The following is a 12,754-nucleotide window of genomic DNA, read 5'->3' on the forward strand; positions in this document are numbered from 1 at the left end:
AATTAGAGTATTTTTAAAGGCAACTGGGCTAGACTGTATTTAAGCGCGCCCATGTAAGTCCTTACACCGGGTCGCGTATTTGATCGATCCTTTGAAATGCTTCCCGGCCAAACTGCAAGCAACAATGTTGATACGATTCTCATATTGCGGCCACCTTCTCCGCTACTACCATCTCAGCATCTCGCTAGAATACACAATGATAAGCTCTCAATTTTGTGGCGATGACATTCACGGCGTGTCCACGATGTACAAAATCTGTTTGACAGGCTCGTCGCTCGTGAAACCAGCAAAGACGCTCCAGAGCGCATGTTGGTCAAACCGAACACGAGGCTTCTTGAGACTCGCTTAAGCACTCGCCACAACGGCCAGCGCGATATGATTGACGCCTTCGTGCACTTCTTTAAACATTCTTAGAAGAGCATCATACAAATACGTCGGCAGAGTTGATTGCACGGTAAGTTGCCGTGCACGCCTGACATCGACGTGGTTCATTCAACGAGTCCTCGCGCACTTAATATCCGTGCAACACCGCAGCCTGGCCACGATCGCGCAAGATGGGACACGGTGAGGCGCTCTCTCTATGTCATACCATGATGGACTACAGCCGATCCCAACCCTTATAATCCCCAGGCGCGCCATCCGCTGTCGAGACAGCCGCCATGCCACACGTCGATCTCGCTGCTGGACCGACATCGCATTATAATTCGAATGGAGATCGTCTCAAGCGGAAGCAGACACTGCTGAACTTACTAGACGCGTTGCAGGAGTTGACGAGAGACAACGAGGAGTTGGGATCTGGTATGTGACTATTCACGCCAGTGATCCCGCCCTGTGACGCTGAGACCATCTAATCTGCAGCTGCGAGGAACGAGCAACGGAACCTCGAGGATGATCGTGATGTCCGTGAGTGAATTTAGATGGTGATCGAAATGGCATGCTAACACCGTCGGCGAGGCCAGCGACTGTCGACGAGCATATTCAAAGAGTAGGTGCGGAGACATTCGACCAATTTCAAAGGTATGGAGTTTATGCTAAGGCCGCTTTGTCATGATAACTCATTCCTGTCCGCGTCGCAGGAGGATGACCAAGTTGGATACGGAGGTATGTTGTGTTGATTCTTCATCTGACGATGTCTGACCCTTGTGACAGTTGCGTAACTTCGCCAATGCTGCTCGCAGATTGGGAAGCTCTGTGGGAATATTGTCGTCCTCAGTGCGTTTGCGACAACGTCTCGCTCAGCTCTTGTGGCTTTTTCGCGAGAACGCAGCCGATCTGTTTCCGCGCAAAGTGCGGCGGCAGCCACGCGAGATGCTCGTAGACCCTGGTATGCATCAGGGTGGCCGAAAGAATAGGCGATACAGGGCACCCTCGCATGTCGTTAGTCCGACTGTGGTGGCGAAGCTCGACCCAGAGGTCTTCCCAGAACAACTGCAGGCCCTTGCACGGGAAGTGATAACATTTTTAGATTGTCTTAATGAGTTCCCCGAGTTTAACGACGAAGCTGTCAATGCCTCCGTGCTGTCACTTGAGAGCGATTTGAAGGTGCTGGCACTTGCAACTCTCAAACTTTGAAGAATACTAAAATAACGTCTGCAAAGTATTGGGCTTCTTGTCTGAAAGCTTATGAAGGTATGTAGAGCCAAGGAACTGCATCCTTCATGCGCTAACCCAAGTCACGTTCTAGGCCAATTTCGTTATCCTGCTGTGCAAAGATACTTGCACGATCTTACCTCCGAGATGGGCGAACATTTAGACAGTATCACTTCTGCCTTATCTATCTTTATTGAGATCGGTGCGTAATACTTTTCAATGTTCCTTCTAGGTCTGTGCTGATAACTTTTCCCAGGTGTACCTACGATACGCTTTGCACAAGAGCATGCAAGTCAGAATCTTCTTAATCTCAGTACTGTCGCGACATTTTTCAGTGCCGTGACCGCATCGACGATGCAGTTTTCGTATACGATGACAGAAGGGCCTCTCGAGAACGCCGTGAATGCGTTCTGGTTCACATCGCTCGTATTCAGTATCCAGGCTGCAGTGAATAGCCTTCTCGGATTAACATGGAAAAAAGCTATGTAGTAAGTACCATGCATGTTTTCCAGCTCACGTTTTGCATTCTTACTCCATGGTAATCCACGCAGCCGTTCCCCTGGTCATCGGACGCCATGGTGGGTATTGATCTGGATCAAGCGTTCGCCACTGGTCTTTCTCGTGGCATCAGTTGCGTGCTTCTCGATAGGTCTTGTTCTCTTTGCATACTCTTCGGGGCAGGTACGCCATTTAAGACTCCCTTTCGGATTGAGCGTCAGGTCTGACTTCAGACAGGACCCTATAACCCAAACCCTAACCTCGGTCTTCTCCGCATTTAGCTGCTTTGGACTCGCAGCGGTATCGGCCTGGTTTGTCTCTGAGCGCTGGATTTTCATCCGTCACCGAGGCCAGAAGTGGCTCGCTGACGTTCTGTCCGAGACCAAAGTGCAAATCTGCGCGGTGCCCGGCATCAAGTGGCTTATATACGAGCCTCGCGCGCTCACAGCAGAGATTGGCCAATGGATCCAACGTCATTTTCGGATTGCGAGCGACAGTATTTCCCGTTTGGTTTCTAGGATGACTCACAAAGTAAACCGTATAAGTGTCATGAGCTCTAGCTCCGAGAAGGTCAGTGAGGACGGCCTTGAGGACCAGACCATTCCGACATGTATGAGCCCGGGGCCTTCATCGCCTATTCGTGTACGCTCGTCCGATGTCGGTGCTGGTCCTCTGCTCCCCATATCTGAAATCAGACCACCTACCGTCGGAACATATACAGACAACCTCGAGGCCTCCACGACTCTGAGTGAAGCGAGCAGTGCGCCGGGAACTCCAACGCTCACGGGCAAAATGCGTTTCGTGAACGCAGTTCATTCGGTCATGATGATGCGCCAGATGGCGTCCCCTTTCGGGCTCAAGCTTCCACCACGTTCGCCGCGACGACAGAGAACTAGTTCATCGGACGGGACGAGGACTAGTGACCAATTGGTCGAACCTTTGGGCGTGCTGCGTGCTTCGCGGGTGGCTGCGCTTGTTCCAAAATTGAAAGCTCTCGAGCCGACCCAAGACCTCGCGGCGCATCAGGCCCTTGTAAGACACTTACAGTTCTCTCCTAACGGGAAATTTTTGGCCACCTCAAGGTACGTGTTTGTCATGAGACGTCGAACTTGTGTCAAACCTTTTTTTCCAGCTGGGATCGGACATCAGTCATCTTTCGAGTTGGGGTCAGTATTGTTCCTAGGTAGAATTAAGGACGCGGAGCTCACATGACCTCAGGATTCCTTTACTTCACACCGTGTTCTTGCCCAACCCCAGGGATTTGTTGGTCAAGTTGCTTGGTATACCTTCACCTTTCCGGCTCTAAAAGTTGGGTTTTTAATGCACTCTACTTTGTGTGCAGGTCACCGAACGGTTTTACGTTACTGACTAAGCTGAACCGCGGCGTCAAAGTGTGGACAGAGGTCAGTTTCTTATTCAGCGACTTCATCTTACTCTGATAGACATTTGATCCTAGGACGGGGTGTGCCGGAAGACAATTGACCGTCACAAGACAGTGCACTCCATTGCTTGGCTTCCCAGCGACGAGGGTGATATCTATACGTCGTCTCCACATGTAAAGCCTCTGATCTCTAGCACCGACAGCGTTCTTGTCGGTCGAAGGCAGCACAGTTGTGAAGCTAGTGAGTTCATATTGGTTTTGCAGCACCATAAAGCTAATACTTTTCCAGGACCTGAACGGCCAGGTTTGTTGAATCGCCCTTGCCTTCCACACTTCCTGATATATCTCATCAGATATTGGACACGTACTCCTTCGATCGGATGTTACTGCATGATGTTGCGGTTACCCAGGACTGTCGGCGTATGCTATGCGTTGGGACCCTTCTTACATCTCGTGACGGTCTGCGCCCTAGCAAATCTCGGGCAGAGAAGCAGATTATAGGTAGGTGCAACTCATGTTCATGTACTCCTTTTTCATTGTGCTTTTCTCGTAGCGTACAATCTCAACAGAAAGCATATTGAGAAGTCAGTCTCTGTTAATCTTTATTCTCATCACAGCTTTTGACATTGTCACACAGCCGCGTTCCCGTTCTACATGATGTGCGTGATATAACACTTGCTCGAGATGATCAGGTCGCCTTGGTAAGCTACGAGAACAAGGTTTGTTGATCTTTTGTGACCTGGAGATGGATGACCGACCTACATGCAGGCGCCTCCTCAGCTGTGGAAACTAGACATGGTGAAAGATTCCACGCGTCTATCTCTTCGCCACACCTATATGCCCAAAGTCCCCGTGGATTTTGCTGGACCGAGCTACTTCGGTGGCAGGAGTGACCAGTTGGTTTTGTGCGCTGGAAAAGGCAAGATAATTCATACAGTCAGATCAACATGCCCACTGAACGCGGCCGCAGGTGGCGATATTCACATATGGGATCGAGAATCCGCTGCATTGCTGCACCATATTCGCGCACAGGCGTCTGGTGGAGACCTGACATGTATTGCTTGGAATCCTACAACCGAGCCGTTCATGTTCGCTACGGGTAGTCACGACGGTGGCGTTAGGATCTGGACCGCGCAGACGGACTTGAGGGACCGGCCAGTTCTGTTTGACGCCGTTGAACCTTCAAGTCGTGCGACCACTCGTTCGGAGCATGTCCCATCGTGGACGGAGTCCCCTTCGCTATACGGCTTTGAACAGCAAACACAATCCCCTTTCGAAGAGATACTGCCCGATTTTGGTGGTACATCATCACCTTCCATAACACAAGATAGAGACATTATGAACATCTCTCATAGATGTAGGGATCGACGGCGGTGAAATGGGACTACTAGTTTTTAATGCTTTTCTCTCCTTCCTTCCCTCTCTCTAGAGCTTGATAATTTTTATTTCGCGTATATTGATGAAGCTCTCCATGAACTAATTGACTCTGCACATTCGTCCGTTAGCATCGATGTATGTACATGTGCCTACGGATGGCTGTAATGTACTCGCCCGAAGAGATCAAACTATGACCGTTGATATGAACACTTAACAACGCTGGTAATACGTATTGGATCGATGTGAAGTATACCGTGACATTGCGCCGTGAACGATGATTAAACGCATAAAAACAGCGGTATACACATGCACAGATTGAATACTTCATACACCTTGACTCGCACTTCGCATACTACTTACTCAGGCTATCTGACTCGCTGTCGGGCTTGGTTGTGTTTGAAACCAAAGGCCCCAAAAATTACAATAAGTGAGTACATACTAGTGTGCATAGTTGGTATGTGATCATAGTGCGATCGGAGGCTGAATTTAGACTCGGGATGATTTAGTTTGTCTCCACGCGGTGAAAATCGAGAAAGCCCATTGAAAAATAGTTGGAATAACATCTTTCAGGTATGTTGAAACATTTGTCGTTGCCTATGCCAAGTGGACTCGCATCCAAGTCGTTGCACTACGTCGGGTTGCGAGTTGTTCGCGTAGTTGACTTAAGCTGGCTTGATCATTACTGACTCTCCAAAGATCATATGGCACTATACTCGACGGTATCTAACAGCCCCAAATTGCTGCGGATCGCAATCGTAGGCGTTGGTCTCGTAGGAGGAGAGTTCATTAACCAACTGCTGCGATTTCCCGCACCGAGCCCCTTCCGCATCGTCTCTCTCACTTCGACCAAGACAACCCTATTCTCACCAGACGGACTACACATCACAACTTCAGGTTGGAAGTCGGATCTCACGCAATCTGGCCTGAAGCCGGATCTGACCGTGCTCACCCGCGAACTGTCCTCGCTCGTGAAACCGGGTCAAGATGTTGTACTAGTCGACAACACGTCTTCAAACGTTGTAGCCGCGCTCTACCCCCGATTCCTCAGAGCTGGCATTCATGTAATCACGCCAAACAAAAAGGCTTTCTCCTCGGAGCTATCCTTGTATGAAAGTATCCTCTCCGCCAGCCTCGAAAGCGGTGCGCGTTTTTTAAGCGAGGCTACCGTCGGCGCAGGACTGCCCATCGTCTCAACGTTGAAGGATCTGGTTGCGACTGGCGACAAGGTGATCGCGTTCCTCTGAATTATGTATGGACCACGCATGGCTCATAGATCATTTGTTAGGTCACCAAAATCGAAGGCGTTTTTTCGGGTACAATGAGCTACATCTTCAATGAGTTTTCGACCGGAAAGGAGGGTGGCCCGAGCTTCTCATCTGTTGTCAGAATTGCTCGAGAGAAAGGCTACACAGTACGCTAGACGCTCCATCCGAGTATTTCAGACAGCCCGCTCACGCGTTGCGAAGGAACCGCATCCGGCTGACGATCTGAATGGGGCTGACGTTGCTCGCAAGCTTACAATCCTCTCTCGTTACATACCCTCGCTCAGGTCTGCACTTCAGGATGGGTACCAATCCGTCCACACAAAGTCGCTGGTGCCTGCCGAACTCGAGGGTGCGGAGACAGGCGACGAGTTTATCAGACGGCTACCCGAGTTCGATGCTCAGTTCGACAAGCTGCGAGCGGATGCATCGGAGGAAAACATGGTCCTCCGGTTTGCTGGAGTTATTGACGTGAAATCAGGCCTGATCAAAGCAGACCTAGAGAAGTACGTTAACACACAACATACTGAATAGCTGCAGCTTATTGCTGAATCCTCATAAGGTATCCTGTTACGCATCCATTCGCGACTGCGCTTGGAGGATCGGACAATATCGTTATGTTCCATACGGAGCGGTATGGTGCAAGACCCTTAGTGGTCCAAGGCGCCGGAGCGGGCGCTGCTGTGACCGCAATGGGTGTAATGAGCGATCTTTTGAAGCTTGTCTAGCCTCATCTTAGACGTTCCCCTCCGTCAACAACACAAATATTGTAGTCAACATAAACAAAAAGCTGGCAAAAACCCACAATTTGTACCAAACGGATTCATATTGGGGCTGGAGAGTGATGTCGTGCGATGAAAGCGACCAAATATACACACGTAAGTGTCGCAAGTTATCAGATGTATGAAAACATACATCCAGGTAGATATAAATGGCAAATAAGACATACAATACAACAGTAGAGCCAGAGGGATACAGTAACCAGACAACACACCAATATCTCACACAACATTTACCCCGCAAACGCCGCAGGCTACATTGGTCACTTCGTGCCTGCGCTCGAGAACTGTGCGTACATGCTTTATTGGACTGAACCGAAGCCCAACAGTAAACTGAAACATACCTTCGTGACCGACTTGGTGCCCTCAGAGATAGCGTGTTTGGCAAGTTCACCTGGAAGGATGAGACGGACCGCAGTCTGAATTTCTCGTGAAGAGATTGTAGACTTCTTGGAATAAGATGCAAGTTCTGTCAAACACCGTTAAAGCCTCTAGAACAGTCATAATATGAAATGGACGCACTCGATGCCTCGGTAGCGATACGCTCAAAGATGTCATTCACAAACGAGTTCAAAATAGCCATCGCCTTATTGGAGATACCCGTATCAGGGTGCACCTGCTTCAATACTACAGGCGTGGTAATCATTAAATGAACGCGTCTTTTCCGGTAAGTACACACACCTTTGTAGATATACGACGAGTAGGTCTCCTTACGCGTCTTGCGCCTCTTCTTCTTCCCTTCTTCCCCCGAAGCTGCTGCAGGTTTGGATGTCTTCTTCGCTGCCTTAGAGGTGTCGGAGGTTGTCTTCGCGGGGGCCTTCGATGCGGTAGAAGCAGGTGCCTTTCCAGCTGTGGATGCAGGTTTGGGTGCCATACCGCGTGATGGAATCAAATAAAGTAGCTGTCCAAGTCTGAATAGTGTACACGCGGGGCAGAGGGAATGTGGTTGAGAGCAGGAGCGAAGGCCGATATGGTGAGTGAATCCGCGGTTCTTATAGTGTGACATTTCTACGTGACGTTCCTACGTTATATATTTATTTGGCGTGCTCCGTGACACAACTGTCACGGACGCGTCTGCGGCGCCGGCGCGGTCGCGTCGTCACCCCCTTGTCCTATCGTTATCTGCATCGCGCGCGCAGTGGTTGTGATTTTTTTCTTCTTTTCTTTTGGTTTTAGGCTCTACTAGCCACGCATGCGGCTCTGATGAGGCCTTTTCTGCTTGTGTACTATCCTAATTGAAACCGTTTCATACCAATACGTGGGTTTGGAACCAATTTCGCACTGAAATCATCGAATTTCTGTTTCAAACCCCTGTGGCATAGTAGGACTTGCGACTTTTCTCTCCCGATTGAAATGGGACATTGGCCGCCAGCGTTTGGACCTACCTTCGCTTTGGTTGGCGCTTACGTTCGTCAGGAAAGCAAGGACTCGCCTTTGTCTCGACTCGCAAACCACGCCCAATGGGCCACTGACTTATCTTTGGCCTTGTGGACAAAGCGATGCCTCTTGATTTTTATCTGCAAGCAGTATCACCTCTAGAGCAACACCTTCTGCTGTCAGCTAGGCGGTTGAAGATATTTCGATGTCCCGCTTACGCCTTTCTACTTCCAATCCCCAAGAGTGTACCCCTGACGATGGTAAGCGTACGTGGTGCCTTACCGTCAGACAGGCAGTCTGTGAGCCTGTGTTTTTACTCCCTCCCGGCATCTCTCCAGTCCTACGGTTTGATTTGGTCGATGGAAATGAAGGGGATGGTATACCTTTGGAGACATTACATGATGCTTACGCGCCCTATGCGATGCGCAATGCTGATATTTACGCTGCTCCCTTCCTACGAACACCTGATAGAAAACTACAACGGCGGCTTATATTCCGTATCGAGGCGAGTTATCATTATCATTATCTTTTCCCCCTGGATATTCAGCCGCGATTCGGATATGATCCCAGTGGCCCGCTTATCCTGACGTCGAATTTGTTCAAGAAATTCCATTGTTTTGTGAAGACTGCCAGCCGCTCACTCAGCTTGGTCTTGCAAGGTGCATCGCTATATATTATGCTGATTTCATACGTGTGAGGATAGGTCATTTATTCGTCCTATTGATGGCTGACTAGAACTTACGCGTCCAGATGTGCGAGAATGAAGTTGCATCCCCCTATGCCACACGATGGTCATTCGATCTCGCTGACAACACATTTGAACGACTTCGTCTTGTTTCTTTATACAGTCTCGACGGCTACGAGTTCAGGGCCGAGATTAAGAAATTGACATACATATTCAAGCTATCGCCCAGTAAACCGGATAGGTCCCAGCCCCAACCGATGAATCATTAGGCTACGTGGGGTTTGCTTACGCGGTCATTGTGCAATCCTAGTTATCGCGTAACCAGGCTAGCATGTATAACTTCGCCATGTGGCTATAACTCTTGGAGAACTCGGTGCAAAAGAGCATGTACTCGTGGCTTGTTAATTCTTTTCCACCACCCAGCTCCTCGGCATTGTTTTGTAGTTAAGAGGCCAATTTAACATTTTCTTTGTTATGATGCCACATTGCAAGAAGTTATCGTGGGCATTGCCAGGATATTGCGGTTGGTCCAGATAGTCCGAGTCCCCGCGCTGTACTCGGTGTTACTCCCTCCATTCAATGAATCATCTTACCACAGCATTTCATCATGATCTTTGCACTCTGTGCTCAATGGCTCTATGAGCCACTATATGAGATCTATGTGAATTTGGCTGGGTTTGGCAATCAATCCGGGTGGCTGTCATGGTAGTTCCCTCGTTATCTCGTAGTCAATTGGTCATCGCTCCTCGAAACCTTCACTAGAGTCTAGCGTCAGCCGCTGGTTGTGCATACTAGCTACGACGCGACCCTCTTGTATGTTCTGACGTCTACCTTCACTGAAGCTGAGTGAGCCTATCGTTCTAGTGGCATTTAGCAAGAGTGGTCTGACAACGGTGAACGAATGAGCTAAGAAGGCCCAGGGCAGGCAGATGATTAAATCGACTAGCGCCATACAACTTGTTCAGAGAGATTGTTTGCCCAGTAGTGAGTGAATCCAATCCCACATTATCCATACATACTCAACAGAAGAATAGACAACCGAACAGCATTCGCCGACAGCGCTTAGTCCGTCGGCCGACAACTTGAGGCTACACTGGTACTTATGTGAGCATGGAGACTCAACTTCCACCCAGCATCCCCGCCGAGTTATGCGATCATGTCATTGATAATCTGTGGGACGACTCGAAAGCTCTCGCGGCTTGTCAGTTTACATGCCGCTCGTGGCGCCCGAGAGCTCGTTCACTTATGTTCTGGCACATCACCCTTACGAATGGCTCAGATCTCGTCAAGATTGAGGGGCTCCTCTCCTCGTCTCCAGACCTCGGGTCATACGTCCGCCGCCTCTCTATATTGACAAGCGAACCATCCACCTTGCTCAGCCTTCGTCTAGTAGACCGGCTAGATTACGAGTGGGCTCAACTTCTTCTCAAGCTCGATAGGGTCGAAGATCTCACGATCAGAAGGCTGTACCCTGACAGTTTGAGTGAAGACGTCAAACGGGATTTGTCGAAATATCTATCTAACATCAAGAGATTATATGTGGAGGATCTATCATGGTGGAAACACCATGAGATGTTTTGGTTCTTATGCGCATTCAGCAAGCTTACTGCTATTAACCTTGTCGATGTGCAATTTCCTCTATCAGATATGCCAGCTCTCTCTGATGCACCAGCCATCACGCCGACAAGTGCAGTTGCCATCGATACTCTCGCAACGATGCAGTCCCATGATTATTTCCTGCAATGGCTTCTCAATGGCGCATTCCATCTACAGCTGCGCAATTTGCAAGTACGATTACCATCTTCGCTCAGAACTTCACGAAGCCACGAGCTAGTCTCATCTATAATCAGTTCCTCCCACTCAACTTTACGGGCTCTTGTCCTTGTTGATCCCAGGTTAACAGCGGTGGCAGACCACGAATCCTATTATCGTGACGCGCTCGCTGGCATCATCAACCTGACTTCGCTGCATCTCAAATACATATATTCAGATGAAAACTTCGACTCCTTTTGCTCACACAACATACTGAACGTCATTAGTGGCATGACCTGTTTTCTCCGCTGGCTCACTCCAAATCCTCATCTACGCCGATTGCAGATGAGTTTCAAGCCCATAAGTTGGCGCCATCGCTTCGACCGTAGCGTTTATGATCCAGAAATGGCCCGGACGGATGTGCACCATAGTTTCAAGGGCCCCTGGGAAGGAATGGACGATGCACTGGTCTGCCTCGTAAGACAACTACCACACATCGTGATCGTGATCAATTTCTGTATCGATTCTGAATCATTCAAATTCGAAGACCTGGTATCCGCTACTCTCTCTTGCCTGCCAAGACTAGTACTAGGCGAGCAGTGCAGGTTCGGAATTGTATGTGGGAATGAATGGGCTGAAGATGTGATTTTTGGAGGAGAAGTTCGGAGAGGGTCTGGGCGATTTGAACAATGGTTCGACTTCCCTCGGTAGACCGGTGAGCACAATCTTCATGGACATGTGGTCTGTACGGGGGGGCACGGATGAGCAAAGGTTTCGAGAGCGATCATGTAGCAACTCATACATTGCAGTTTTCAAGGTGTCGTGCTATAGCACCGCGGGTTCTACTAGCAGTCAACTGTAAAAAGGCTGTGTAGAAACGTGGGCGACACCCGACTCGTGTATAGCCTACGATGGAATATGGTCTGAGCGTTTTCGTCGACACTGGGGCGGACAGTATGGAATCTGGGTGAGTTGGTGCCTCACGGTCAGAGCAACGCTGTATTAGACCAATTTGGCCGTTCCGTCACGCAGTCGCGACACCCAGCTCACATATTCGCCTGCACTGGGCAGCTGAGACTGTCTGTATGCGCCCCCATATGACGCGAATGCCGAGGCGCGCGACGCCGTGCGCGACACGGTCTCTCACCGTCCTTGTCGTGTGACATGGGATTCGGAAATGGGCAGGATGCATGCGCTGCACTCTTTATTCGAGCTGTATACCCCGCAATGCACCAAGAAAATCACTCAAACACTCATCGCGGATGAGGAGGACACCGACCCATGCGGCGCGCGCCGAGGAGTTGGGAGCTGAGGACCAGAGTAGGTAAGTCTGTGCCGCAAAGGCGATTTGTCCGGGATGTCCCAAGAGACCTATTTACTGTTTTGGTATACTAGATTCAGCGAGACGCTATTTTCATCTGTGTGGCAGCCGACTTGGCGTTCGCGCCTGAATTCGATGAGCGAGCTTACCGCCCAAGATACCCGAGGTTCATTAACAGTGCACCTGCAGATGCCTTACAATGTCATGCAGCCTCGCAGACTGGTGTCTAATTTGGCATAAACTCGGGCGATGCGAAGATATATGCCCGCGCCTCGCGGACTGTCCTGGGGTGATCGCGGTCGCACTCTCCGATCACGCTTCTCTTGCAAGTCGGCGCCACGCCACGACAGAGATGCGAACCAGGCCGTGGTGTCCGTGACTGGATGTTGGCGAGCACGCTAGTAGCCGCCCGAGGAAACTAACGTCGGTCTGCATTTCGACAAGGTGACCGCTCTGTCCGACTGCGAAGGAAGCGGCATCCATCAGAGTATATAGTCTCGCTCGCTGCAGCATATCCAGCCAGACCGACAAGAATCAGTCGCCTTTCCCTCGCAGTTTTCGACCAGCTAGCACATCACCGCCTCTTATACACTTACCTAGCACCGTCCCAATCTCATCAGGATGTCTGCTTACCCATCTCCCTCTGTTGTCGTACCCAGCTTGGGCGCGAGCTCCGAATTTACAGGCACCGAATTCAGCCGTGTGCTGAGCCCTGGGCTGACCGCCGTAGCT

The 12,754-nt window shown here is 50.0% G+C and overlaps 4 protein-coding genes across 4 annotated transcripts; 3 read left to right on the forward strand and 1 right to left on the reverse strand.

Moving 5' to 3' along the window:
- Positions 1–659: 659 nt before the first annotated feature.
- Positions 660–4,898, forward strand: FIBRA_00730 (uncharacterized protein; the record flags this gene model as incomplete). The annotated part of the gene is made up of 21 exons (XM_012322618.1): positions 660–798; positions 859–903; positions 960–1,017; positions 1,077–1,101; positions 1,150–1,542; positions 1,599–1,629; positions 1,685–1,792; positions 1,847–2,078; positions 2,142–2,271; positions 2,326–3,170; positions 3,221–3,254; positions 3,307–3,368; positions 3,431–3,491; positions 3,545–3,617; positions 3,673–3,710; positions 3,759–3,773; positions 3,823–3,970; positions 4,023–4,053; positions 4,107–4,188; positions 4,238–4,769; positions 4,825–4,898. 21 exons carry the CDS (start codon positions 660–662, stop codon positions 4,896–4,898), a joined length of 3,156 nt encoding a protein of 1,051 aa, XP_012178008.1.
- Positions 4,899–5,547: 649 nt separating this feature from the next.
- Positions 5,548–6,836, forward strand: FIBRA_00731 (uncharacterized protein; the record flags this gene model as incomplete). The annotated part of the gene is made up of 4 exons (XM_012322619.1): positions 5,548–6,072; positions 6,132–6,257; positions 6,313–6,614; positions 6,671–6,836. The coding sequence occupies 4 exons, from the start codon at positions 5,548–5,550 to the stop codon at positions 6,834–6,836; spliced, it is 1,119 nt and encodes a 372-aa protein (XP_012178009.1).
- A 314-nt stretch (positions 6,837–7,150) lies between these two features.
- On the reverse strand, positions 7,151–7,761 carry FIBRA_00732 (uncharacterized protein; the record flags this gene model as incomplete). The annotated part of the gene is made up of 4 exons (XM_012322620.1): positions 7,151–7,174; positions 7,232–7,356; positions 7,410–7,514; positions 7,569–7,761. 4 exons carry the CDS (start codon positions 7,759–7,761, stop codon positions 7,151–7,153), a joined length of 447 nt encoding a protein of 148 aa, XP_012178010.1.
- A 2,433-nt stretch (positions 7,762–10,194) lies between these two features.
- Positions 10,195–11,412, forward strand: FIBRA_00733 (uncharacterized protein; the record flags this gene model as incomplete). The annotated part of the gene is made up of 1 exon (XM_012322621.1): positions 10,195–11,412. The coding sequence occupies one exon, from the start codon at positions 10,195–10,197 to the stop codon at positions 11,410–11,412; it is 1,218 nt and encodes a 405-aa protein (XP_012178011.1).
- Positions 11,413–12,754: the final 1,342 nt, after the last annotated feature.

The sequence above is a fragment of the Fibroporia radiculosa genome (genome assembly GCF_000313525.1).
Source record: "Fibroporia radiculosa TFFH 294 genomic supercontigs, scaffold302, whole genome shotgun sequence".
Taxonomy (NCBI): domain Eukaryota; kingdom Fungi; phylum Basidiomycota; class Agaricomycetes; order Polyporales; family Fibroporiaceae; genus Fibroporia; species Fibroporia radiculosa.